The following is a 27,141-nucleotide window of genomic DNA, read 5'->3' on the forward strand; positions in this document are numbered from 1 at the left end:
AAGACCACAGGTAGTTCAGCTGTAACATGAACGATAGGTTAATATCAATCCACTCGTTCTAATACGTTACTGTTTCTATAGCAACAGCTCACACACAGATACCTGTACAGCAGAATAATAATAAACAGAATAAAAAATGTGTTTAACAAAGTAAAACACATAATTTTTCCTTTTTTTTTTGGAACATTTATGGAAGAAGTGTCAGCTGTAAGCAATTGGTAAGAGAGAGAGTCTGGTGATGTGGCTATGTACGGTTATATCACAGCTATAACGTAAGTGATAACCTGAACTAACTTGTCTCTTGCATGTTCCACAACATTAAATCTAATTATAAACAATTAACTATGCTGTACATTAATACCATATATTAATAAATGAAACATTATAATCGTTGGCACATCGCTGTGGTATAAGTGGAATAACACATGACAGACTATGGTCTTATATGAAAACAATGCACTTCAGGGGGGTAGCGGCACTTCTCTAGAGCAACATGCTGCATCACTTCCAGCCGGCATTATTTGCGTATGACAGCATGGTCTATTGTGTGTTATTCCTTACATATTTAATAATGTACACCTAATGTCCACTTTATTAGGAACACCTGTACACCTGCACATTCATGCAATTCTCCAATCAGCCAATCATGTGGCAGCACAATGCATTAAATCATGCAGATACAGGTCAAGAGCTTCAGTTAATGTTCACATCAAACATAAGAATTGAGGAAAAAAAACATGAAGGCTATAGTAGCTCAAATAACCACTCTTATTAACCGTGGTGAGCAGAAATGTATCCTGAAGGACAGCATACATGGTGTCACTGTTTTTGTAGTAATAACATCCATTTATCACTTGCCACTACTATTATTAGGGATTTTTATACATACTGGCATTATGTTCAACTCCAAAAATATTGGCACCCTTTATGAAAATAAGCAAAAATTAATAACATTTGCAGGGAGGAGTGTTCATTTGAGTTTACTTTTGAGGACTTGGTTTTAACGTCCTTTTTCCAGCTAGCTGTTTTTATTTTTGTTGTTGTTGTTGTTGTTGTTGTTTTGTGTGTGGTGGAAAACAATGTGTTCCCCCACAAAAAGTAATGTCTGGTGACGCCTTCCTGGGAGCATCCTTGAAAACACTGTTTCATCTTAGCACAACATAAGATTCAAGCTGTATTTCCAATGCCAGTGAATTTTCATCCATTCCAGATTGAATGATTAATTTGTACTTTTTTTCCCTTCTTTTTATTCCCTCCCCCCTTAATTCTGTTTAATTGTATTTTTAACATGTATTTGTGTGTGTGTGTGTGTGTGTGTGTGTGAGTGAGTGTGTGTGTGAGAGAGACACAGAGAGAGAGAGAGAGAAAGATAGACAGAGACCAGAAAGACAACACAGAATACATAACTTCTTCATACAAGCCAAGAATAAAAAAAGGAATGATATAAATTCAGCTTAATAAAATCATTTATTGTGCTCCAGAAGAGTAAGTCCTATTTAACCAGAAATAAAGACATAATGACAAATAATCTACATTACAACTGCCCTCTGATATGGTTCCCATGAACAGGCATTCTGACCGTCCCTTTGAAGCTTAGATAGAACAAAAGAAAAAAAAAGAAAAAGAAAAAAAAAAAACCAACAAAACAAATTGTAAATGGCACTCGATTTTGTAATACATTCAGTCGTGAGGATTATCCTGTGGATGGTGTGTGAGATCGAGCCCTGCAGCTCTCCTCGGTAACTGATGTTTCCCAGCTCTCACCTTCGTCCTACATGCAAATATATGGGACAAATCCTCAATGGAGCCCTCGTATGAACGGCTCATTAAATTTGAACGCTGCTCAAAAGGAGTCTCGTTTGGAAGGGAACTCGGGGCAGGGCTGCTTTGCATATACATACCTGTATTGATTGAGTGAGCGAGGCTGTGCAGTGGGCTTTAGTTAATGCTCCAGCTTCTCCTGCGCTGTATTTACTGTGCTGCTCGGCAGGAACGCAGCAGCCCAGTAGAGGCCGTGTTCTAGAAGGGAACATCTTGTTTGGGACTTGTCACAGGTCACCTGGGCCCTGGGACAACTGCATAATTTTCTCTTTTTTTACTATTTTTCCCAAAAGTCCTCTGTCTTATCCTCTCTCTCGCTCTCTTCTCACTGGCAGCATACCTGTGTGTCACTGTGACTTTTCTGAATAACCCATATCTCTCTGAACTCACAAGCGCTTTAATTAATCACTTCTTGATGGCTCTGTATTAGTCATAGGGCTCTCAGATTTCAAATACATTGGGGTCATTTGTGAAAGGAGGAGTGGGCAGTATGTATGATTATAATTATATGACAGTCTAGTGTAAGATGATGTAATTGATATAATTCAGTGGTTCAAGTTATATTGATATTTTTGGTTATATTGATATTTTTATATATGATATTTTTGGTGTTCTTTGGTTTCCTGTTGAACGAATTATAAAACCAAACTGAACCAATTTCATGTTGAATATGTGAAGACAGACCAAACTAAATTGATATTTGCCATTTAGTAAAATACTCAAGTATTGCATCAACACTGCTTCATTGCTATTGTTTATAAAAAATAAACAGCAGTTGTTATTTTTAAGATATAGAGTTGATTGCAATAGGCACAAGAGCCAATCAAAACACAGCAGGCAGGTCCAATGCTGTGTCTTTTCCTTATTTATTTCTATGCAAACAACACTGTTTATAATATGATGTTTACCTGCTATTTTGTCGATATGGACATTAGTATGTTCTACTAATCCCTTTAAAATAATTAAAAGTGATTATTTAAGCTAACGATCTTACCAGCAGTAGCCTTCAGTGCAGCCATAGTGCAGGATTGCACTGTTATTAGCTTTCTCATCACTATGAAATACTTTGACAGTATTTTTGTCTCTATAACACCTCAACAAGAATTTGATCACTAACTGACCAATGACAGGCTTCGTCCTAGCTTTATATGATAACTGTACGATTTTTTGTCATGATAGGTCGTATATGACAGGATAACATGAAACTACGGTTATAAGTTATTTCTTCCATTTTTGCAGGTCAAACAGCAAATGGGAACTAAAGTTTGAATAGGGAAATGAAGAAAAGTCAGACCACACGTGTCACAGGATTGGTCCAGGAAATCATTTGAGTCAATAAGTTTGGATAAGTCGCTTTATCACATCGTACATAATTTGCATACAGTTTAAAAAATCTCAATGCAAATGTCGCTTACAGAAATCGCAGCTCTGTGTTGCACATGTATATAGAAAACGAACTGTCGCTTGTTGCGTTGTCGCTTGCCAGTGTGAATATAGGGTAATGTGTTGTTATGTAAAAGGTTTCAAAATCTGTACTTTAATAAGAACTACAACTGATTTAAGGGATCAGCTGTCATACCGCCCACTACTAGTAATCAAAAGTATTAGGAAGGATGCAAAGAGTCAGCCTTTTCTACACATACTGACGCATGGAGGAATTCTGGAGAGACAAAAGAGACTCAAGCAAAGCCCCATTTGACCTGTGTTTGACAGGTTACTTCTCCACAGTGCTCTAACCTCTTTAAGTGGAGAAGCTGAATAGGTGCTGAATATTGATTGCCTGTGTAGACAGAATGCAGAATTTCAGTCATGGAAGAACAGTTAGTCTTGTGTTAAAAAAAAAAATACATTTAACGCCTATATAAGAATGAGAGCAATGACTGAAGGAGGGCCAAAATGAAAGTGACAGACATGCTAATCAACATGGGGAAAAATTTAATGGAGTTTCCAGTGATGGAGTGATGTACTGTGGAAACTGATCCTCTACTAGAACAACTCAGTTAAACATTTATTTATTTATTTATTTTTCCATCACTACCACTATCACCTGCTGTGATCAGATCTGGGCAAAAGATGATGAGAGGGCCTTCAAACCTACACTGTCAGCAGAGCCTCCCTGCATCAGGGAGAAATTTATAAGCGTTCATCTTTAAGTAGGGCTACAGCAGGGACTCAATAAAGGGGCACGAGCAAGAGAAAATCAATGCAACCAATCACATTCCGGAGAACTAAAGTTATGCAGAATGGTTCCCGGCAACTTCATTTCTTGGGGCTTCTATTATGCAGGGAACTTCCTGATAAGTATGGCAAAGAAATTAGCAAAATGATGTGGGTTATTTTTCTAAAGTAAACATGGTAAAATAAAAATAAATAAAAATAAATAAAATTCATGTAATACAGCAAGCCCAAACAAGCAAATTAAAGAAGAAGAAGAAAAAAAAAACACCATGATTATCCCATAAATGGGATCTCAAACAGCAAGTGACTCACTAATATTAAAAAGATTTACCAAGACACGTTGTACAAAACTAGTCCTTATAACCATGTTCACTCAAGCTATTTGTGTATGCACTCTATGTAGCATATCCCTGCCCACCCCCTACCCCCAACCCCCCCTTTCAGGTTTCCCACCTCCTTCCGGGAACTGTTGCCTTTGTCCGCGCCAACAAATTCCGATTTTTGTTAGAATTGTGAGCCAATCGGAGCAGTATTTCCTCAACCGGATCCAATGGGGAATATTTTTTATTAATAAAGACTTAATCAGCAGAACAGCCACCAAGCAGATAAATTGTCATGCGCTTCGTGCTAAAAAATATCCAGCTTCCCTTTTTTTGTCCTCCAGTTCTCCATACAGACAGCACTTGTGTGATGAAGCCAGAAAACCAGTGACACGTTCCCACCCTGCTATATGAACTGCTGGCAGATTCTCCAGTACTGATGCCCCAGAGTCGGAGCTTAAACAGCTTTGCGTACATATCTAGATATGTAAATAGATTCTATACAATAAAATTGTTCCCAAAAATAAATTGACAAAAAAAAAAAAAAGATTCCAAGACATTGTGCATATTCTTGAGAAGTTCTTGTCCACCCCTCGTTTTCCAGTAATGTTTTATTCCGTATCTTACAATGCGTCCATCTACAGGAGAATACATGCCTAAATTAAGTAAGCAGCATCTCCTGTCCTCCCCAGAGTGAGTACTCGAAAATCGAGTGCCTCTGGAAAACTGTATATTTTCTTTCATTTACACAGGGCCTCCTACGCGCACGCTCTGCCACAGCCTCTGTAAAGCAGTAACTGAATCAAACCATTCTTTCAAGCCAACTTGTAGTGATACTTCTATGTCAGGAAATAGGCCTGGCTTTGTCTATGATACCAGGATTTAAAAAAAAAAAAATCATCCATCTCTGTTTGTTATTTTTCATAAATCTGAAATTGTTTTGCAATTTTCTCCTCATTTCATATTTCTAATATAAAATGGTAGTTTTCCTCTGAAAGGAGACAAAAGAAACCCCACGGTTTATTCCATGTTCAGAAAAATGATGGTAGCACAGATATGCTTCACCAAATTCAAAATCCTTTGAGTACATGTGTGCACGTGTGTGGCTATACTCTGGTTGTGGAGTGCGAATGAGGATGTGGGTGGGGCAGTGTGTTGTTGTGCTGCACTCCTGCGTAGCTGTTGAACGGATGCAACGGCCCGAGGGCGCTGGGCATGGTGCTGGGCAAGACGGTGATGGTGTTGGCGCTCATGAGAGGTACATCGTCAGGTGAGCGACGCATGGCTAAGGTGTAGTCAGGTGGACAGCCGCTCCTCAAGACAAGTGGGCACTCACGCTCCAGCTCACCACGCTTCATCTGCAGCGACATGAGCTCCTCGTCAGGTACAGGTGCCAGTTGACTGGTGGCATTGGTGCGCTGAGGGCTTCCACGCCGATGCCCATCATGCCGCCGCTTGTCCTTTTTGTAGTAGAGTGCAGCGAAGGCCAGGATGTTGAGAAAGAGCAGAGAAGCTCCAACAGCGATGGTGACACTCAGCTCGGTAGAGTAGTCACGCTGCTCCACCAGGAACGGTTGGTTGTGGTTCTGATTTTGGTTTGCATCCTGTGTCTCAGTGGGGAGAGGTGTGGGAAAGGGCCTCTTGGTGTTGGCTGGCATCTTCTTGGGAGTCCGTGGCGTCTCATCTGGTGCAGGCACCTTGGTGGTGGTGCTGGTGGATGAAACGACCTGTGTGACCTCGTTGAGGGTGTGTAAGTGCGGGACAAGCTCGAGCCACAGGTTGACCTTGTTAGCACGGTAGTGCTCCTTGACACGTGGTTTCAAGCCAATGTGTAGATACAGCTGCTCCTTCTGGTTGTACCTCGTCCACGCTACCTCCTCAAAGCGGTTGGGTTTGGTGTGGATGAACTTGGTGTCCTGCGGCACTGGTTGGTTGGGGTCACTGCAAGGTGAGAGGCCATGAACAATGAATATGACATCACAATTACACTGGACTTTACATTAAATATCTTTTCATCTGAGCCTAGCAAAGACATAAGAATCAAGTCAGTGCACACTGTCAGCTGCCTGCAATATGAAATATGACAGCAATTTATTGAGATCCTGCATGATATGACAGTGCAGTGTTCTACTCTATATGAAAGTCATCAGCGGTCATATAGTCCCCATGGGCTTGTGTGGTGTGGTTGGGAAAAGGCTATGCTGCCCCTTTATTGCTGAAAGAAACAAGTACTGACATGGAGACATGCTTAAAGGCAAAGGGAAAGGGAATGTTATGGGAATGGGAATGTGTTAATGCTCTCTCAGTGAATATCACTGTCTTCTGACATATGCCCCTGTGTTTTAATTAACAGGACAGAGGAGGAGAACAGAAATTGCACATTTGCAGATGTTACACAAATTGATCTTTCATCCTTACTTCTGATGGCACGTAGTACTGCAAAGTCAAACTAATGCTAAATTCACTAACTTTAACATCATTTGATAATATAACTTATAAAGGAAATCACATCATTTATCTGTCAGGGAAAATATCATTATTAGAAGTCAAGAGTATTTTAAACTCACCAGGTATGAAAAAGTATAGTTTCTTGGTAACAGCATGAATATTAGCAAATAATCATAAAAACGATGAATAACAAATTCAAAAGAGGTAAAACAACTCTTCCACATAAAATACTTGATGCTATTCTAATTATATCAATAATAATTAATTTACTTAAAAATAGTTTATACTATACTATATATATATATATATATATATATATATATATATATATATATATATATATATATATATACACATACATATATATATACACACACACACACATATATATATATATATATATACACATACTTTATAAACTTATATATATACTTTATAAACTTCTTACTCACCCCGTTTTAGCAAAGTTGGTCCAGTAGGTCATGACCACAGCGCTGAGCATCACATCATTCTTGGAGAAGTTGCAGGGAAAGAGCTCAGTAGGTCCGATCATAGGCAGGCCAAAGACATAAGGGATCTCATCTCCATGAGCTGCATCTGCCCACGCGGGCACCTGCTCTGTCTGGCAGTGGTGGTAGAAAGCATAAAAGTAAGTGGGCGAGCCGAAGCTGGAGTGCAGGTCAGCTGTGGCCACAGCAGGCGCTACCCACTGGTGGTCAGTAAAGAGCGCCAGCAGTGTTTTCCGACGGGTCTCTGGATTGTGTCGATCAGCCCAATCCGTGTACATGAACTTGATGGTCTCACGCAGCACATCCTTGCCCTCAGGGTAGCCGTATAGGTCATCCACGAAGCTGGACACAGCGTAGTCAAAGTCATTGGCCTGCACACCACTGTCTCCATCCACCACCAGCTCAACAAACTTGAGACCCTCACCCTGGTTCACACCCAGCATAATGTCGTAGTTAAGGAACTCGCCCTGCTCCATGAGAATCTGCGGGTCGTCCGGGATCACGTCACCGTCAATGACTGGGCCAAAGGCAATGTGGTAGCGAGCAGGCTGGATGTCTTGCTCCACTAGCTCCTTGTAGTCCTTCTTCTGCAAGCACTCCACCAGTTCCACTGTGTCGTGATAGTCGCATCCTACCTTTCTGGCCAGCATGCGTGCGTATTTAGCTGGTTGGAAACTCACTGCCCAGCTGGACAGGGCCGTGCCGCTCTGAGCTATGGCTCTCTGGAACAAGCCTGGGAGAATATGACTATAAATGAATAACACTGATACCACTGACAACAAACAGAGAACATTGCACAGACAGATACAGCTTATTATGAAACTTATAAGCAGGCAGATTCCATGCAACATAATTTCTAATAATTGTGAACATGACATCTTTGTTATGATAGTGTTAATGTAAATTATAGCTTTTAGTACAGATGATGAGGCAAAAACATAATTAGTGGTTGTCATGGAAACTTCATGCAAATCAATCAATGCTAAGTGTTTTTGTGTGTGTGTGTGTGTGTTTGTTACATAGTATGGTGCTAAGTTAACATCTGGCAAAAACTTTTGCCAAATATTTGTGAGAAAAAAATAATGAGAATGTGAATATTTAAATACGCATTTCTGCGAGTTTATACCGAATGATTTAACCAAACCTGACTTTTTCTGCACACTTCTCAGCTCCCCTGTCTCAGCTCTCAAACACTGAAAGTCTATGTTTGAAGACTATGTAAGACTGTTACATGTTTTATAGGAGTTTATTAAGAGCGACATAGAAGCAGGGTTTTCTGGGTAGTATTTCTCATGCATTAAGTATCAAAGAGCAGATTCTTCTAATAATTTAAAATACTGTTATATAACAATATGAAGTAAGCCACCTTTGGGCAGTGGTAGTTCAAAATTTAAGGCTCTTGTTTATTGATCAGAAGGTCAGTTTTTGAGATCCCAACACTGCCAAGTTGCCACTGTTGGGCCCTTGAGCAAGACCCTTAACCTTCTCTGCCCCAGGGGTGCAGTATCATGGCAGACCTTGCGCCATGACCCCAGCTTCCTAACACGCTGGGATAAATGCAGAAAAGAATTTTACTCTGCTGTAAAGTATATGTGATAAATAAAGGCTTCTTCTTCTCCTAAATAATTTATCCAAATGACACAGATACTGGTATGCTCATGATACACACACCAACAGAATATCAGAAACACTTCAAAACAACAGTTATCTATATCAATTTTGTTATCTATTCCACAGCAGTGGATGAAATGATTTAATTTGTGCAGGGTTGTAAATAAAATTTCTCATTTCAGCCTAAATATACTAAAACAGGCTCCACTGGTCTTATCTAATTCAATTAAGATCCTGTAAAAAAAAAAAAAAAATCCTGTGATTTTTTTCGGGTGTTTTTTTTCAACCCTTACAAGAAATTAAATACGAATAATAAAGTTGAAAAAACCCAACAACATGAAAATAAATAAATAAATGCATGAAGTTTATATATTGTTTTTTTAACATCAATAGTTGCTGTACAAATACAGGGAAAAAAGGAAAGTGATGGGAGACAAGTTAAGTTTTAAGTTAAACTAAAACTGAATCAAACAATGCATTCAATTTACAGTATATATAGTGTCTTATCACTCAAGGTTGCTGCTGTGTACACACACAAAAAAAAATGTCAAAGTGATAGGAGGAAATGTCAGTAAGTAAATTGATGAATTAAGAAAATAGCTTTTAAGGTAAAGAAAGTAAACTAAAGAAAAATAATGGTTCCTGACACGGGCATCTGACTGTCATTTGAATGATGGTGATAATATAAAGGTGTGCTAGTGGCTGGAGATAAGTTTTGTGCAGATGCATGCAGAATGTTTAAGAAAGATATTAAAATACACATCTAGAAAGAAGGTAGGCTTGCTGTGATAGTCAGAGTTACCGGTGTTACACGGTGTTCGGCTACACACCGATTACATCACTTGCTCACTACGGCACCACCCACACCGTCGTTTAGATTTTTTATAGTAATAAAAATCATTCAGTTCAGTCAGAGAACGACACTACAATTAAAAACTGAACACGTCTGCTCAATTCAGCGTGAGCCGAACGAGTCAGAGTAGCAGCACAGATCAGCAGGAGTCAGATTTCATTTATTACGTGACGAGAGTGAGGCGAGCTGACTGACAAGACGATGGCGGAAGATTTGGTTTCAAAGCGAAATGTAAAATGTTTCGGATTTAAACCCATTGTTAATAGGGAACCTGCAAACATTAATAAGGCAATCTGTAAAAAATATAAGCGAGTTTATATTCGTTTCAGATTTATTTGGTTCCACAGTGTTTGCTGATTTTCACTTATTTATTTTAAACTTCATGTAATTTATGTGTTATTTTATATTACAGCATGGTGTGTACCGTGCTTATTCGTTTTGTTAATAAAGCCGTCTCGCTTGTTTTGTTAATAAAAGTTCTATGTTTAATATAAGCAAGTTTGTCATGGTACTGTTTTGGTGTTGTGTTTTCATTAAGAATAATAATGATCATCCAAGCAATTGTCTCTATTTCGAAAGTGAAAGGGAAATTCACCACATGGGCATTCATAAGCAATTTAAAAGCGAGGAGGGAAAAGAGGGAAAAGCACCAACTGGTGGTTGGGAATTGGCCAAGACTAAATTAGGGGGATGGGGGGGAAATACAAGTACAATTTCAAGTTTGTATTAATATATAATAAAGGATTAAAGGTGAGGAGAGGGAGAATCCAGTGGTTAGTAGGTCGATGTAATGCTGCACTCTGGACAGTGCGAGGAAGAGACAAAAATGACTTTTCCAGGCCAACTGGTTATTTTCCCAGATGCTAGAGCTGAACTTGTGAAAACTACGATGGCTGTTTTGGAATTCTCTGAATAAAGATGAGACAATGTAAATACATTTTTCATAAGTAACTGCTTTCAGGTCAGATAGATTTAGCTCTGTTAAAGTATGCCAGCAGAAAGAGAAATGATGAATAATCTGATCTAATGCAGGAGCATCGAGAAGGCTATGACCTTGATAGCTGGACAATTTTGGATCCAGCGGGCAGTACAAGACCTCTCTACAGAGTCAACTCCATATTTATTGGCACCTCTCCATACAATGGGCAAAATTGTTGTATAAAATAGATATTACACACGATGATCTGTCTATCTATCTGTCTGTATATCTATCTATCTATCTTTTTCAGTCTGTTTTTGCCTTTAACATCATCTGTTATTCCAGGGTTATAAAAAGACACAAATGAATGCTGACATACACAAGTCAGGTAATGGATAAAAATAAATTTTAAAATACAATTAAGCAGAATTAGGGTTGTTAAAAAATGTCTGGAAGTGTTGAAAAGTTGCTGTCATTAGAAATATAGCAGGGATCTTATGTTGTGATCAAAATTAACTTGTACATAACTCATTAGATATTACTTAATGTGGTGGGGGTACTAATAGTGTTTTGCAAGAAAAGATATAGAGCTGGCTGGGGGAAAAAACACCTTTTCATTTAAATGTGTTAAAAGAATGTCTATGTAGAGTTGTGCCCAAAAGTGTGCATACCCTATACAGAATCTGCTAAACCTTAACACTGTTAACAAAACAAGAGGGATCAAAAAAAGGGAACATGTTGTTGTTTATTTAGTCCTGTCCTGAATAAGCTATTTCAAATAACAAATGTTTACATATAGTCCACAAGACAAGATAATAGCTGAATTTATAAAAAAATTACCCGTTCAAAAGTTTACATACCCTTGATTCTTAATACTCTGTGTCGTTACCTGGATGATCCACACCTGTTTTTGTTTTGTGATAGTTGTTCATGAGTCCCTTGTTCATCCTGAGCAGTTAAACTGCCCACTGTTCTTCAGAAAAATCCTCCAGGTCCAGCATATTCTTTGGTTTTCCAACATCTTCTGCATATTTGACCCCTTTCCAACAGTGTCTATATTTTTTCAGACTGAGGACAACTGAGGGACCTGTACACAACTATTACACTAGGTACAAACATTCACTGATGCTCAAGGACGTAACACAATACATTAAGAGCCAGGGAGATGTAATCCTTTGAACAGGATGATCGGTGTAAATTGTTAGTATTTTGTCTTCTGGGAGACATGTATCGTATTTAACATCTGAAGAGCAGTAATAAATGGGGAAAAAAGATCTTTAAACAAAATAACAACAATTTACACACTGACCAGGGTAATTTTTTATAAATTCAGGTATTATCTTGTCTTGTGGACTATAATTAAACATCGGTGATATTCAGTGCTTATTCAGGACAGTAGTAATAAAAAACAGCATTGGATTTTTATGATCCCTTTTATTTTGCTAACAGTAATAAGATATAGCAGATTCTGCAAGGGGTATGCAAACTTTTGGGCACAACTGTATCGCATGTGCAGTATTTCGTGAAGTAAGTATTTTGTTATTATAAAAATCCATAAGAATAGTAGTGGCAGGTGATGAATGGATGTATTACTGTAGAAACAGCAAAAGTGTGTATGCACTGTGAGGGGTAATATCACACCTACCTACACACACACACACACACACACACACACACACACACACACACACATATATGCATCAGTATGCAGTGGTGCTGCTGGAAACAAAACAGCAGAAGGTATGAATGCTGTTGGTGCCAACGAGGACTGTAGCGGAATCTACAGAATCAAAACCCGTCTCTACCCAGCAGGTTATTAGTAAAAGATGTATGAAATGCCCTGTGGGGATTTTCTGTGGGAGGTTTTGAAGTATATGATGCATACATCATATAAGCACAAGAGTCCATGCAAAAAGCACATGTGCATCTATAATATAAGAATAAGCCCAACAAACACAGCATGCAAACACCAAAAAGGGTCAAAAGTTGCAACTTCTGCTTTGTACCTTTGGTCGAATTGCTCCAGCGGTTACCTTCAGAATAATGGGACAGCGTGAGGAGGTTCACACAAGATGCCCCAGCCCCAGATCCAAAAACTGTAATGCGTAAAGGGTCACCACCAAAGAAGGCAATGTTTTCACTAGTCCAGCGCAGCGCCTGGATCTGATCTAAGAGCCCATAGTTGCCTTTGGCCGCCTGGTCTCCTGTGCTCAAAAAACCTGCCAAAAAACAGAGACACACAATGATGTAAAGCTCATTTAACACAAACTAAACACTGTAATGCAAATGACCCAGGTGCTAATAACATCAGAGGGAGTTAAAAGTTTCTTGTATTCATCCTCCTGCCTTTTTGCTCTACACTGTTTGGGCTTGTGTATGAAAGCGAGATGATGAGAAGCAGACTCGCCCCCTCTTAACATCCATTAATTGTTGTTATGACAGTTGGCCACCTCTGGAGAGCTTAAGTAACTATCTCCTAATGGTTGTTTATTTCATAGAGCTCATGATTGCTTGACCTCCCCTGACAAAAAAAAAGAAAAATAGATCATTAACCATTATTATCCAGGAGATGGGTTTGTTTACGCTGGCCCTTTGGTTCTATATTGGATGAGGATTATGTGTGTGTGTGTGGTTCCCATTTAAATCCATGCACAATTTAACTTCACATGGCAAATTTTTTTTTCTTGAAACTGAAAATGTTTTTCCAAAATAAAATGCCAGTTTATGCCATTACATACTCTATGAACCATTTTGGTATGACATTTGACTGTTGTGAGAGTTGTTATTTCATTTCTGCAAAGCATCTAGTAATGAATTTAGCAAGTTAGTAAGGGCTTCTAAATAGGTAGGTACACAGTAAAATCCAGTGTTGAATTAACACCTACAGTGTTTACTCATGTCCAACTGGACACAAATCAACACTGAAAGAGTTATCACTCTAGGTGTTAATTCAACACTGGAGATTTGGCTGTGTAGAAAAGATACAACAAATTTAAAATTTCATACACACTAATAAGACATTGAACACAGAAACCAAACACAAATCAATTCAAATCAATTTCGAATAAATTCCAAACACAAGGGTAGAGTGCTTCTGGAAAAAAAAGAAAATAAAAAAAGAAACCAAGCCTGAGCTTGTTTATTATACTTTACTCAAGTTAAAGTGCAATTACTCATCTAAATAAATACTCTGTGAAACTGCAGCTTCAAATTCATTACAGTTGAAATTTAAAGGCAGAAACTCATAAATTTTCTTAAAGTATAAAAGTAAAAGCACAATAAAGATTCAGAAAAATATAAGCCTCCTACCGCACAATGATTTTAATTTCTTGTGATTAATTAGTGCCTCTTTAACCCAGGAACCAGGGAACACGTGAAAATATCCAAACGGCCAACCACAGCTTTAATCCTAATCTCTTAAATAATAGCTAGCATGATCATAACTTCCTAACTACCAATACAAACTGCCTTGATAAGTACAATGTGTAAATAAACACAAACAGGTAGAATACAGTGATTAAGATTAGGTTTCATTCTTGCTGACATTCAAAATTTTATGATTATAGAGAATTGTAGTGTTTGAAAATGTAGTTTAGTAGAAAGTAGAGATTTTTCTTCTAAAACGTAGTAAAAGTCAAAAGTATAAGGTAAAAGAAAAGCTTAAGTAAAGTATAAATGCTTAAAAACAAGACTTAAGTACAGTTCAATGTAACTGAATACAAGTGTGAATAATAATCTCCAGCACATTTTCTGTGTCCTGAAAAGACAGGGTGTGTCCACCTGGAGAAATATTTCACAGATATAAAAAGCAGGACTGAACAGGTTTTAAGTTGTGGTAGGCACAGAAAAGTTCAAATGAGAGCAATAAATAAAGCCTAGATTTCTAATATAAGCTTTGATACCTCAGACCAGGAGGAAAAAAGTTACCGTTCTATCCCGAGGATTATTAAAACCAACTTTTTTTTTTTTTTTCAAAAATATTTTTATTGAGAAAGAAAACAAACTTCCTGTCACACAGCAACAATACCATTATCATTTTTTGTTATACTTAAAAATCAACCTTTAAGGCCTGTTAAGGTCAACTTCTGTTTGGAAATCAATTAATGTAAAGAAGTTATAATGCCTGCTGTCTTTATTGTACTGTATATAGGGCAATCAATAAGATAAAACCGATTGTACTAAAATCGTTAATCTGCTAGACGTCTAGGCAATGAGCCAAGAATTGACCATTGAGGCATTCCAGTGGAAGACCAAAATATTTCCAATAGATAAATAAGCTACAAAAACGCATTCAGTACAATGTGTGTAAATCACCCAGAAATCAAGTGTATTGGTATTTAGGTAAACCAGGGGTGTTTCCACTGTATAAAAGAGAGCCCCGTAACTGGGGCTTTTAGATCACTTTGGGACGTCTCACTGTGTGGATCTCATGTGATGGACAATAAATTGGACCTTTTCTTTTCTCATTCATGGTTCTTTGTAGTTTTTCTTCATCAGTACTTGACTTTGAAACTTATTAGTGTTTAACGTTTGGGAAAAATAGAAACAACAGAATCCATACACACACAAGTAACAGGAAATGTAATATTAGCTCTAATATTATTGATATTGTCAATAAATGTTTACAATCCATAGTGTAAATTGGGGTAAGAGAAGGAGTGCCATTTACGAGGGAATCAATAGTAGAAAATAGAAAACCGTGGATTGTGTTCATTAGCAGTTAGTAAATCATTTACGTGAAATGATGTTGCATTCTCAACCTTAATATCGCACCAAACCTGTTTCCACTTCCACTTAACCTGTCTACATACAAATATCCTCATTCAAACAACAGGAGTAAACAAATGGCTTAGATCTAGTCTTAACAGGTGCACTAATTTAAAGGCAATGGGAAACAATAAAAGCAGAAAAGGAAGAGAAAATGACTGTATACACACACCCACATACACACAGATTACCTTTTAGAGCACTGGCTATTTTACATCCAGCACATATTTTAAGTTGATGCCTCTGTTCAATTCAATTAATCTAGTTTTGTTGCTACATCAAAGGGCTTATCTTCTGGAAGAGGCCGTCATCTACAAGTATGCGTTTAATTGATTCCATTTAGCCAAAGCCGCTTTTAGCACAAATCAAGGAGGCCAGCCGTGGGCTTGAAAATGATTAACAATCAGCTGGCAAACAGGCATGTTGTTAGCTGCTGATGCCATCTGAAAGAACATTTGAAATGGCCAGAAACAACTAGAACACAGTGACAGAACAGCGCTTCTGAATTCACAAATGCCACGTCCAGAGTGAATCTCTGATTGCACATGGTAGTAAGCACTCAAAAATTCTGTTGCCATGGTAATATTTGGATGGCGTACAGTCAGGCTTGTGTGATTTTTTTTTTTCTGGCTCATTTAATCGGGAATGAGTATCCGCTGGAGACTGTTCTCGCCCCCAACACTCCGGCTCCGGAGGATTGAGCAGGTGAGATCTGATGCAAAACACTGTCCTAATAACTCAGGCACTAAAATCATTCTGTAAATACATTATTTACAGGATCAGAGCATTCAGAAAGAGCTTTACTAAATATAACACGATGGGGTGTGATGCAAGAATATAAGAAAGTAATCAATGACTGTGGAGTGTGAACTCCAAAGTCGAGTATTTTCCAATAACAGTACATTCCGAAATGTATTTGTTCCTCTTATACCACAATTAAAATGTTTCAATAATGAAATAATGACACATCATACTTTTTATGCATTTAAAATGATGGGACATTCATGACACAAGTTTCTGTTCTCACTACATTACAGCAACTATAAATAGTCCTTCCCTCACCAGCCTCTCTTTTTTCTCTTTCTTAAAGTTAAGCATACAAACAAACAAACACACAAACAAACAAACAAACAAAAAAAAACTGCACATCATCTAACTAACCAACCAGAAAGGCCTATAACTTGAAGTTACAGGTTTACCTCTGACTGTTACAAAGTGCTGACACTGGAGACTCCTTCCTCATAGATTACAATTATACCATCGTACGAGTATAAATTATACAGCTGGAACCACTGTCAGAGCTGCTATTATAGAAACTGAATCAACATCTTCTGACCAATCAGAATCGAGAATTCAACAGAGCAGTGGTTTAACAGAATCTTGCCTACGCATACTGTATCCGGATGTTTGCGTGGTCTGGGATCCCTTCATCTGTCCAGTTTATGAAGGCAACATTGTCTTTCATATCCCATAATTCTGTGAGTGATCTCTGCTGCAGCAAAATGGTGGCGGAAAACACTAGATGCGTCTGAATATCCCTACTAACCTACTGTACAGTAGGTGAAAAGCGGTATGCCAAAGGAGTAGTATGTCCAATTCTCAGTATTCATAAAACAGTAGGCAACAAATACCTGGATGATCTACTGTTTATCCATAGGCAACACTAGGGGTATTAAATGTTGCTTGTGGTTAAACCGTAATTGTTTAACAACACCTGAGTAAATTGTTACCTTATTGAAAGTTTTTGCAGTTATTATGATGTATTCATACTACACACATATACTGATCACTACTTAATGTATAAAGGGCCGAGCAGTAGGTACTGAGTCGAATGCAGTAGGTACTGTCACAATACGTGATTTCAGACCCACGGTGAGTGTGTGTACATACGTTATTTGTAATTATTTTCACTTTTTTAGATTCGATTTTTGTAGAGAAATAGCTGGTGTAAGTGAATGCCATCACGTTCGCAATGTTGTTGCATATACTGCCTTTGAAGTTGCATCAAACTGTTTCCTGATGACTACAATAGTAATTGTTGAAGTGTTGCCTTCTATGGCACTGACTTATGAGGCGACGTAGGCAGTGAAGCTTAAAGATAACTCACTTCTTTTGTGGACACACCTAAAAAATGACTTTTAGAATCAGGGGCTGAAATCAAATTCTAAGAAACAACTCTAACACGTCGACAGTGCTGATATATCACGCAGAATCCAAAAAAAATGTCATTAGGTTGCATAGCTTCCTTTTGCTGTTTAAAGAATACTGAGACACTTTAATCTTTCCATTGAAAATAGTGCATTGTTATTATCTAGTGTGAATAAAATGTAATTGAACACAGTAAGAAATAAGGAATAACACACAGTGGTGCTGTGCTGTTACGTGAAAATAAGGGTGGTGTGATATGGCCCAACTCACACCTAAAAGTGTGTTATTTTCATATAACAGCACAGTCTGAAATGAGTTATTCCACTTTTACCACAGCAATTTGCCAACGATTACAACTTTTGAATTATTAATAAGCTACACATCACCCTTTTTAATGTGTTCTCATTGCATTTGCCATGCATCCCACTTGGCATACAAATACTATGTACTAAAAGTATGTACCCTTTTTGTGAAAAAGTATTTCTTCTTCTGTTTTTGTGTATATCTCATGTTTTATATATATATGAGTTTTAGATCAAGTGAAACTTGAGGATCAAGTGATCCACAGGATCAAGTGATCCTCAATTGCTCCCATTAAACTTAAAATCTGCTTGTACCACCTTTAGTAGCAATAACTGAAACCAAATTCTTCAGATAACTGAAGATCAGTCTTTCACTTACTTCTATGACAAGGACTTACTCTTATGCTTGGGATCATTGTCTTGCTGCATAATCCAGTTGAGCTTGAGTTTCAATTTACGGACTCAAGGATATTCTCCTTTAGGATTTTCTGGTAAAGAGCAGAATTCATGTTTCCCTCAATTACTGCAAGTTTCCCATGCATTGAAGCAGCAAAGCATCCCCACACCATCATCATAGGTACTATGTTCTTTTTGTGGAATTCTGTGTTTGGTTTAACGGATGTAACGGGACCCCTGTCTTCTACTCAATTTCACTTTCGACTCATCAATAACCAGAAAATTCTCCCAAAAGGTTTGAGGATCATCATCAAGGTGTGATTTGACAAAATTCAGATGAGCCTTAATGTTCTTCTGGGTTAGCAGTGGTTTTTGCCTCACTACTCTTCCATGGATGCCATTTTTGCCCAGTGTCTTTCTGATAGTAGAGTCAGGAAAAAAAACATAAACTCCTCTGTCCTGAAGACTTTCCTGTGCTGGGAAACTTTACAATGCACCATGACTGTTACACAGCACTGACACACGTGGCTTCTTCCATAAATGTTACATAAACGTCTCCTGAGAAAACAATGATTGTATATTTTTCATTGTTAAACAACTACTCGTTAATTTAAACGCTACTTACACAAATCCACCCTAGATATTTTATTAATAACAAAATGCTTGCTTAATCTGTTTATTATTAGTCTTACATTATGTTAAGGGTCTGCCATAGTATCTTTTTTGCTCATCATAAATTTTAGGAATATGAAAGGCATTTGAAATTAAAAGTGGAATTCAAGTCTAATGTTACCCACACAGAGATGACTAAACTAGTTCAAAAGGCATCTGTGAGTCGATGTCTGCAACATACAATGAAACTAAAAGAAATTCAGATGGGCTTTGGCTTCATGAGTCATGTTCTTTCATCATTTTCCCGCAGAATGCCAATATGTCTGACATGTTGAATTACCGTCCATTTCAGCTGAAGGAAGAGAGGGAAAGTGAGAGAAAAATGGAGCAACGTAGCAGAAAATCTAATTGGGATCCCGCTTAACGTAATGTGAGAAGTATTATTCTCTCCTCCTTTCAAGGTTAGCAGACAGAACAGAGCAGCAGCAGCCAGATGAGTCGTTCTATTATAGCGTTTGCCACATCTCACTTTCCAAAACCCGGCGCAGCATCCGTCGCTGGGGTAGTGCTTTATTTGTTCATTCTTCCTGTTCCTGCACACTGGGGGGAGCAAATAGGACCCTTCACTTTGTAATGTATCCCTAAAAATATTTAGTGTTGCAACAGCTTCATATGTTTTTCCCACTTCCATCCATCCATTTCTGAAGACCTCATGAGTGAGGCAAGATGCATCTATTCCCAACAGTTCGGGTAGTAACATAATACTATGGGGTGGATAAAGGTGAAAGGATGCTCGAATTTTAAAGCTGAGCATCTTTTGTGGTTAGATGGTGTACTGCATTGTGATTTTATTACTCGTTACATTATAAAATGTGCAGAATTACATTGCTACCACTGAGTTGTATGTACAAGCCCTTACTGGTTGGTGGAGATTAAAAAAAGGAAACCTTTAGTGAACCAGATTCAAGCTGACAGGCCTATTCGTGCTTTTTTTTTGTTTTGATCTGCAGACATCTGCACCTGAAACATGCTGTCTTAGACAAAATATACCCATTTGTATTCCCACAACCATCTCTCTACCACCCCCACCCTCCCAAGAACACTTCATTAAAACATCACACATTGGAACTCAAACAAAATCTATGATTTCCCCAAACAAACATTGAGACAGGTCAAACACCCTTGGAACCATGGGGAAATAAACAGCCATGTAACCAGAATGCCTACAGACCTCATAATGTTAGTGTATCAAATGCATATGCCACAAGAGTTATCTTCCCTTAAGTAAATATAGCTGATGAAAGCTCAATGTACATTTCAATGATGAGACAGATCATAGAGTTAAACCTCCAGTCGGAGTGATGCATCATTTTGCATATATTACCCCTGTCAGATCTGTATCTCGTTGAAACTGTTCTCCTCGTCTATTTCCACAGAGACTGCAAGTTTTCCCGCTATGCCTACAATTTGCTAACGTGGATGAATCTTCCTGCTGCTTATCTTATTAAAAGTACTATTCGGACAGGATAGGATTTCTGGAAATGTCTGTTATAGTGATGCTTGAAGGTTTGTGAACCCTTTAGAATCTTCTATATATCTGCATAAATATGACCTAAAACATCATGAGATTTTTACACAAGTCCTAAAAGTAGACAAAGAGATCCTAATTAAACAAATGAGACAAAAATATTATACTTGGTCATTTATTTATTGAGGAAAAGATCCACTATTACATATCTGTGAGTGGCAAAAGTATATGACCCTCTAAGATTAGCAGTTAATTTCATGGTGAAATAGGAGTCAGGTGTTTTCAAACAATGGGATGACGATCAGGTCTGAATGAGTGAGCACCCTGTTTTATTTAAAGAACAGGGATCTATCAAAGTCTGATGTTCACAACACATGTTTGTGGAAGTGTATCATGTCATGAACAAAGGAGATTTCTGAGGACCTCAGGAAAAGAGTTGTTGACGCTCATCTGGCTGGAAATGCTTACAAAACCATCTCTAAAGAGTTTGGACTCCACCAATCCACAGTCAGACAGATTATGTACAAATGGATGAAAATTAAGACCATTGTTACCCTCCCCAGGAACGGTCGACCAACAAGAGCAAGAGCAAGATGTGTAATAGTCCACGAGGTGACAAAGGAACCTAGGGCAACTTCTAAGCAACTGAAGACCTTTCCCACATTGGCTAATGTTAATGTTCATGAGTCCACCATCAGGAGAACACTGAACAACAATGGTGTGCATGGCAGGATTGCAAGGAGAACGCCAACAAAAGAGAACGTTTTGGTTTAAATGAGAAGCATTATGTTTAGAGAAAGGAAAACACTGCATTCCAGCACAATAACCTTATCCCATCTGTGAAATATGGTAGTGGTAGTATCATGGTTTGGGCCTGTTTGCTGCATCTGGGCCTGGACAACTTGCCATCATTAATAGAACAATGAATTCTGAATTCTAAAGGAAAATGTCAGGACAGCTGTTCATGAACTGAATCACAAGAGAAAGTGGGTCATGCCGTAAGACAACGACCCTAAGCACACAAGTCGTTCTACCAAAGAATGGTTAAAGAAGAATAAAGTTAATATTTTAGAATGGCCAAGTCAAAGTCCTGATCTTATTCCAATAAATGTTGTGGAAGGACCTGAAGCAAGCAGTTTATGTGAGAGACCCACGAACATCCCAGAGCAGAAGCTGTTCTGTACTGAGGAAAGGACTAAAATTCCTCCAAGCCGATGTGCAGGACTGATCAGAAATGTTTAGTTGCAGTTATTGCTGCACAATGGAGTCATACCAGATACAGAAAGCAAAGGTTCACATACTTTTGCCACTCACAGATATGTAATATTGGATCATTTTCCTCAATAAATAAAAGACCAAGTATAATATTTTGTCTCATTTGTTTAATTGGGTTCTGTTTATCTACTTTGAGAACATGTGTGAAAATCTGATGATGTTTTAGGTCATATTTATGGAGAAATTCTAATGGGTTCACAAACTTTCAAGCACCACTGTAAATAAAGTTGCTGGAGTACATCTGTAAAATTTATGATTGATTCACAAAGAATACGCAATGTCTCGAAGTGTCTTCATGTTCTTGCACTAACAATTCTATATGTATTACATACACGTCATGTTTTTGACCTTTATAATAATCGTTTGTTGTAGGGCACACAGGCAGGCAAATTGGATTTGATCATTAGTAGGTCACATGAACATAACTTGTATGTAGGCTAAAGTCTACCTGTTCTAGGAACTCAATAACTTACCTAAAACCCCAAGGAGCGTTGTTTCTATGACAAGTCCTTTTAAACACCATCTCTATTATTGTTCTGCGTTTTTTGATCTTGACAATATAAAAGAATGAGTGCTTCCTGGAGTGTCTTTATACTGAAGAAAAAGCATCATATAATATATAGTAGCAACATGTCAATTCTGTTGACAGGATATATATTACCAATGGTTAATTCTAGCGGTCTGGAAATATATGCCATCTGTCCGTGTACATTCAGTAGGCATGAGATGACAAAAATCCCAGATATACTATGCTAATAAGCACATGATCCCACATAGTTTTGGCTGGCTTTATGATTCATTGGAAAATTCAAATAGAATGCACAATTCATATTATACAAAAAAAATCAAATACATAACAAGGTGATTATGTCGGTTTGTGTCTAGGCAGTGTGCGGAAAAAAAACTTATTTTTTTCTTTGTCAAAGCCAGTAGGATTTAACAAAAGATCATGCATATTCATGTCCTAGTTGTTAAGGAGTATGTGTGGTTTCTTGTGTTGAGGTCTGCAAAATGGTGAGGTGTTAATTACCCTTTGCCCCCAGCTGAACAACACTGAGGGGATTAATGAAGGCTAATGCAAACACTTGCGCAGCATTTCTTCCACTTGGGCGCCTTTGCTTAATTGATGCACTGTATCTAATGACACGACTAGAAAACAGAGGTCTTCTAGTCACCCCAGGAAGACGCCACATGTACAGGCTGGTTCTAACAACATTACACGTCATGAGGTGTTCGTACACATCAGAACTGATTCATTTATGCAATTAGATTATAATCGTCTATAAATGGTGTTAGTGTATTTGGGTCAGAAATTGATATTATGTAACTGCTTTTAGGGCAAAAAAAGTATACTGTTTATGGATGACATATAAGTGTAATTTAGGAAATAAAGTAAAGTAATACGACAGTAATGATTAGCTAAATTGTTGCAACCAACACCATAAACCTGTCCAATAAGGACTAATAGTTAAAAAATAGTTTTAAAAAAGCATGCGAGCATGTTACTACTGTTACTGCTGGAACATTTAGAGCTCTTAAGATAATCGAATAGCTGATATCAAAAAGGTGAGAGCCGAAGTTTTTCCTTCAGCAACCATACTGACAAATCGAGACAGATTTGCAAGACAGCTTTGAATCTAGGATAAAAATGTGCATTGGTACATATATCAGCTCTAGACAGCAATCTATAGATGCTTTGCTTTTTGGTATATTACCTTAAAAATATTCAAGTAAGTCAGTGTGTAGGGTAAAATCTGAAAACGTTGATAGTGTCAAGCATTAATAACATGATTCCTCTCAGAACAAGAGCTTGAAACATTTATTCAACTGAAACTGTGCAGCTGCTCTCTTCAAGGTAAAATCCTATGTAGCTGCATTGCTTCGCAACCTGCTCTGAATAGTTAACTAGTTCCCTTTCCTTAGAAAATAACTTCATTTGCATAGATGCCGTGTTTTGCTCAATACGCATTTTTGCTCTCTTACACGCACAAAACACACGCACACATACACGTACATATGCCATTTAAACATCCTAACACATCTGATAAGAGAAGCACTGAGCAATCAGAACAAAAAAATAATATACAGAGAAAGAAATATGTAGAGGAGAAAACCATTTCATAAGAAGTGAATGTCTAAAAATAGTCCCCCATCTTTATGCTGAAATTTCTCCTTAGCATGTGAGTGAGAAACTGCAGAGTGCCGTTGCCGTTGGCCCGCAAGCTGCAGAAACACTGACCCGAAAAACTAACCTCAGCTAATGGAGGACACCCACATATTACAGACATGGTGCTGATAATGACCCAAGGCCTATCTAGGGAACAAGAAGTGCTCAGGCTTTCCGTTAACACCATGCTGAAATGACTCCAGAAACTGCAAGGAACTTGCAGGCAAGGTGTCACTAATGAGCCCAGACAAAGCAGGGAATGGTGAGACAAGACCCCATCGTCTGCGCTCCCTCCAGTAACAAAGCACATTTTTTTTTCCTTTTTTCTTTTTTTAAATTGTCATTTTAAAGTAGAGGCTTCCATAACTCAATCATTCACTGAATGAAAATGACTAATTTTTATGCAAACTCACGTCCTTGATTATTTTTCTCCAATTTTGTCACCTGCCAATTTCCACCCACCACCCAGCTCTCCCCTATACATCTCCACATACAACAGCTCCCAACCAGGGGTGGTGAAGACTAGCACATGCTCCTGGCCATGGCATTGCCACAGATCCTCTCCTAGTGCAGTCAATGGGGCTGATCTGCATTTGTAGGCTTTATCATAAATACATAAAACCCCTCTGAAACATTTTAGCAATTCACAAAAGTTACAAAATTACAATAAGTAGTGTACTAATATCAGCCTTAGATCAGGAGCCACAGAGCACCTGATATCTGTTGTACACTTTTCTGTCCACAAGCTTTAGAATCTTTAGGGCTACAGTCTTACTGGCTCTCTGTTCTTCCATGTATACATGCAATTTTTAATCACTGGACTAAGCATCAGAATTCTTAACAGAATCCCATCTTTCAATAAAAGTTATTAAAGAGCTTGGCTTTAAGAAGCTAGTTGAGTAAATGATAATCTCCCCTGAGGGAAAATTTCTGAGGTTGGTTGTGTTCCATGTTTGTCAAATGGACTTTTTCTGTAAAAACAGCAGTTCTTGGCCACATTTCTTGAGGAAACATGAGGATAATGTGCAGAGTGCATGCTGATGCAACGTCCCAGACGCTCTAGCAGATGTTAAAAGCCTTGTGAGACTAGTGTACTGACAACGAAAAGTTCTTTCCATTATTTTCTGTATATTATAGGTGTTAAGCAATGCCACTATCTGTATCTGTTTAGCTCTCCAAATATTCAGATCTGTATTTGGATCTAAACCCAAATTGGAAGGGACCTAAATTGGAAGTTTGTTTTTTTAAAGGAACTCTACCACTATGCCCCCAGAACCACTTCAAAAATGCCAGCATTGTCAGCATGGTGTATGAATTCTGGTTCAGCCAGTTCCTCAACCTCAGCTACATCACTCAAGTTATCTGGTCGCAACTAGAAATGTACATGAATATATTTTTTTAATTGCTTGTACCCCACCATGATATTTTCCGATAATTTTGTGGTTCTATAACTAGTAAACAAACCAACAGCCTAATTTAAACCAACACAATCCTGACCAGGATGTTCCTAAGGATGCTGTACAGTCTAACATAGACATAAACATTGTCTTTATTTGTTTGGCTAGCTTTATATCTGACCGCTTGTGCAGCATGTTTTTGTTTTTTTTTATATTGTAGGATCCTATTGAAGTGCTGATGCAAGAATAGCAATGTGAACCTTTAAAAAAATCTTGACGTGTGCCTACTGTTGATGTCTGTTTAAAACACATGATACAGTTCAGTCTAAATTGTGCATTTGTATGTACAACATCTCTGCGATTAACCAATAAATAATATTTGCATTTTCATCCATCACTCATTTTAACTCAGCACTGTTTTTTTGCTTGCCAAACTCACACAAGGACCTTTCATCCCCAGCTGCTGCCAGACTGATGGTGACAACAGGACAGTCGAGACAAGAAAGGAGGGAACTGTCTGTCCTCTCCTCTACACGTTCCAGCCTGAGTCACAACTCCTGCTGATCTGCAGCCTGACCAGCTACAATAAAGGTCTTTTTTTCCCCACAGAATTCAAACTGAGGCAATCGGTGGAGCCAATCAGACTTCGTAGGAAGGTTATGTAGGAAGGATATCACTGTGGATTGATGCTTTAATGAAAGTTGCTTGATTTAATATATCTCACCTCAGAAACAGCTGGGAATGTAGATCAGCAATATGTAATACTGTACGTAATGCAAAAACATGACGGTGTTTATCTGAAAAGGAACGAAAGGAGTCTTTTATCACCCGTCTGATGAAATCAGAAAGGTGCGTGACGTATTTGGTGGAAAAAACAGAGATGAGATGTCACTGAAGGCATGGCTGATGCTGATGGAACAGTATTGAATAGTATCTCAGGGGTCGAGGCGGTTAACTGTGTTTGACAGCCATGGTTGCTGGAGCCATCACCGGAGCTGCTCATGTCCAATGGAGCACCGGGTTTCAAACCAACAGCCGATGAAGCACCAAAAATCCCCTGTTAGTGCACTTTGACAGCCACCCAAATGAAATGTCACGGGCTGCTCACACCATTCCCCTACCCTGGTGCAGGGGATAGACATAGCTATTGATCCATCCTCACAATCCTCAGGCTAGCTTATAATTATCTTTATTATTCAGTGCCCTTCTGCCTGTGGCATTCTGAGACTCTCAGCATTATGGAAAATCTTTAGATTTCTTTACATTTCAATGAAGCATCATTTGATGCTTGATGATAGATAATGTATACTGTACATTTGCAATGCTCCTGACCTAAACACAAGAGTTTAGCATTTCTCATGTAATATTTTACAAAATTTGGAAATGAAGCATTTAAAGGTTAGATTCTCTGGAAATTACAGGGTATATGAAGTTACACCCTAAGGAAGGCCAACAATGACCTGCCTTTTCTGGTGTTAAAGGATCAATTACATTAAAAAAAAAAAAAAAAAAAAAAAAAAAAAACTTTAAGGGGGGTCAGTAGTGTTTTTGAGGGGGGAAATATTATTATTTACAAAAGAAGCTAATGAGAACATTTCTGTTAAGGGGGGGGGGGGGGCGTGGGTTCAAGAAATCTAGTAATTAAAATCACTGTCTGATCTGTACAATTATAAGTTGGGTAAGATTGACATGCTCGTGCATTTTGGGTGGATGCCAGACAGTAATAGAAACACGATTTACCTTCAACCAGTCTTGCCATATTAATATCATTGATAGGTGTAGGAAATAAAATACCCTGACAGCTCCACTGAAAATGATTAAAATAACATGCCATGAGTACAACATAAACTAAGCCTACTTCTTACCTTATAAAAGCAGATCTACCTGGAA

At 38.1% G+C, this 27,141-nt stretch overlaps 1 protein-coding gene across 3 annotated transcripts in view; it reads right to left on the reverse strand.

The window, feature by feature from the left end:
• Positions 1-1,448: 1,448 nt before the first annotated feature.
• nlgn1 (neuroligin 1) overlaps positions 1,449-27,141 on the reverse strand; it is a 272,406-nt gene continuing 246,713 nt past the window's right edge. For all 3 annotated transcript variants that reach the window (XM_053683249.1, XM_053683248.1, XM_053683250.1), the window contains 3 exons: positions 12,666-12,878; positions 7,220-8,009; positions 1,449-6,260 (listed from right to left, as the gene is read on the reverse strand). In XM_053683249.1, the coding sequence (XP_053539224.1) occupies positions 5,426-6,260; positions 7,220-8,009; positions 12,666-12,878 (1,838 nt within the window). In that variant the 3' untranslated portion in view covers positions 1,449-5,425. The remainder of the gene's footprint in view (positions 6,261-7,219; positions 8,010-12,665; positions 12,879-27,141) is intronic.

Source organism: Ictalurus punctatus, chromosome 10 (genome assembly GCF_001660625.3).
Source record: "Ictalurus punctatus breed USDA103 chromosome 10, Coco_2.0, whole genome shotgun sequence".
Taxonomy (NCBI): domain Eukaryota; kingdom Metazoa; phylum Chordata; class Actinopteri; order Siluriformes; family Ictaluridae; genus Ictalurus; species Ictalurus punctatus.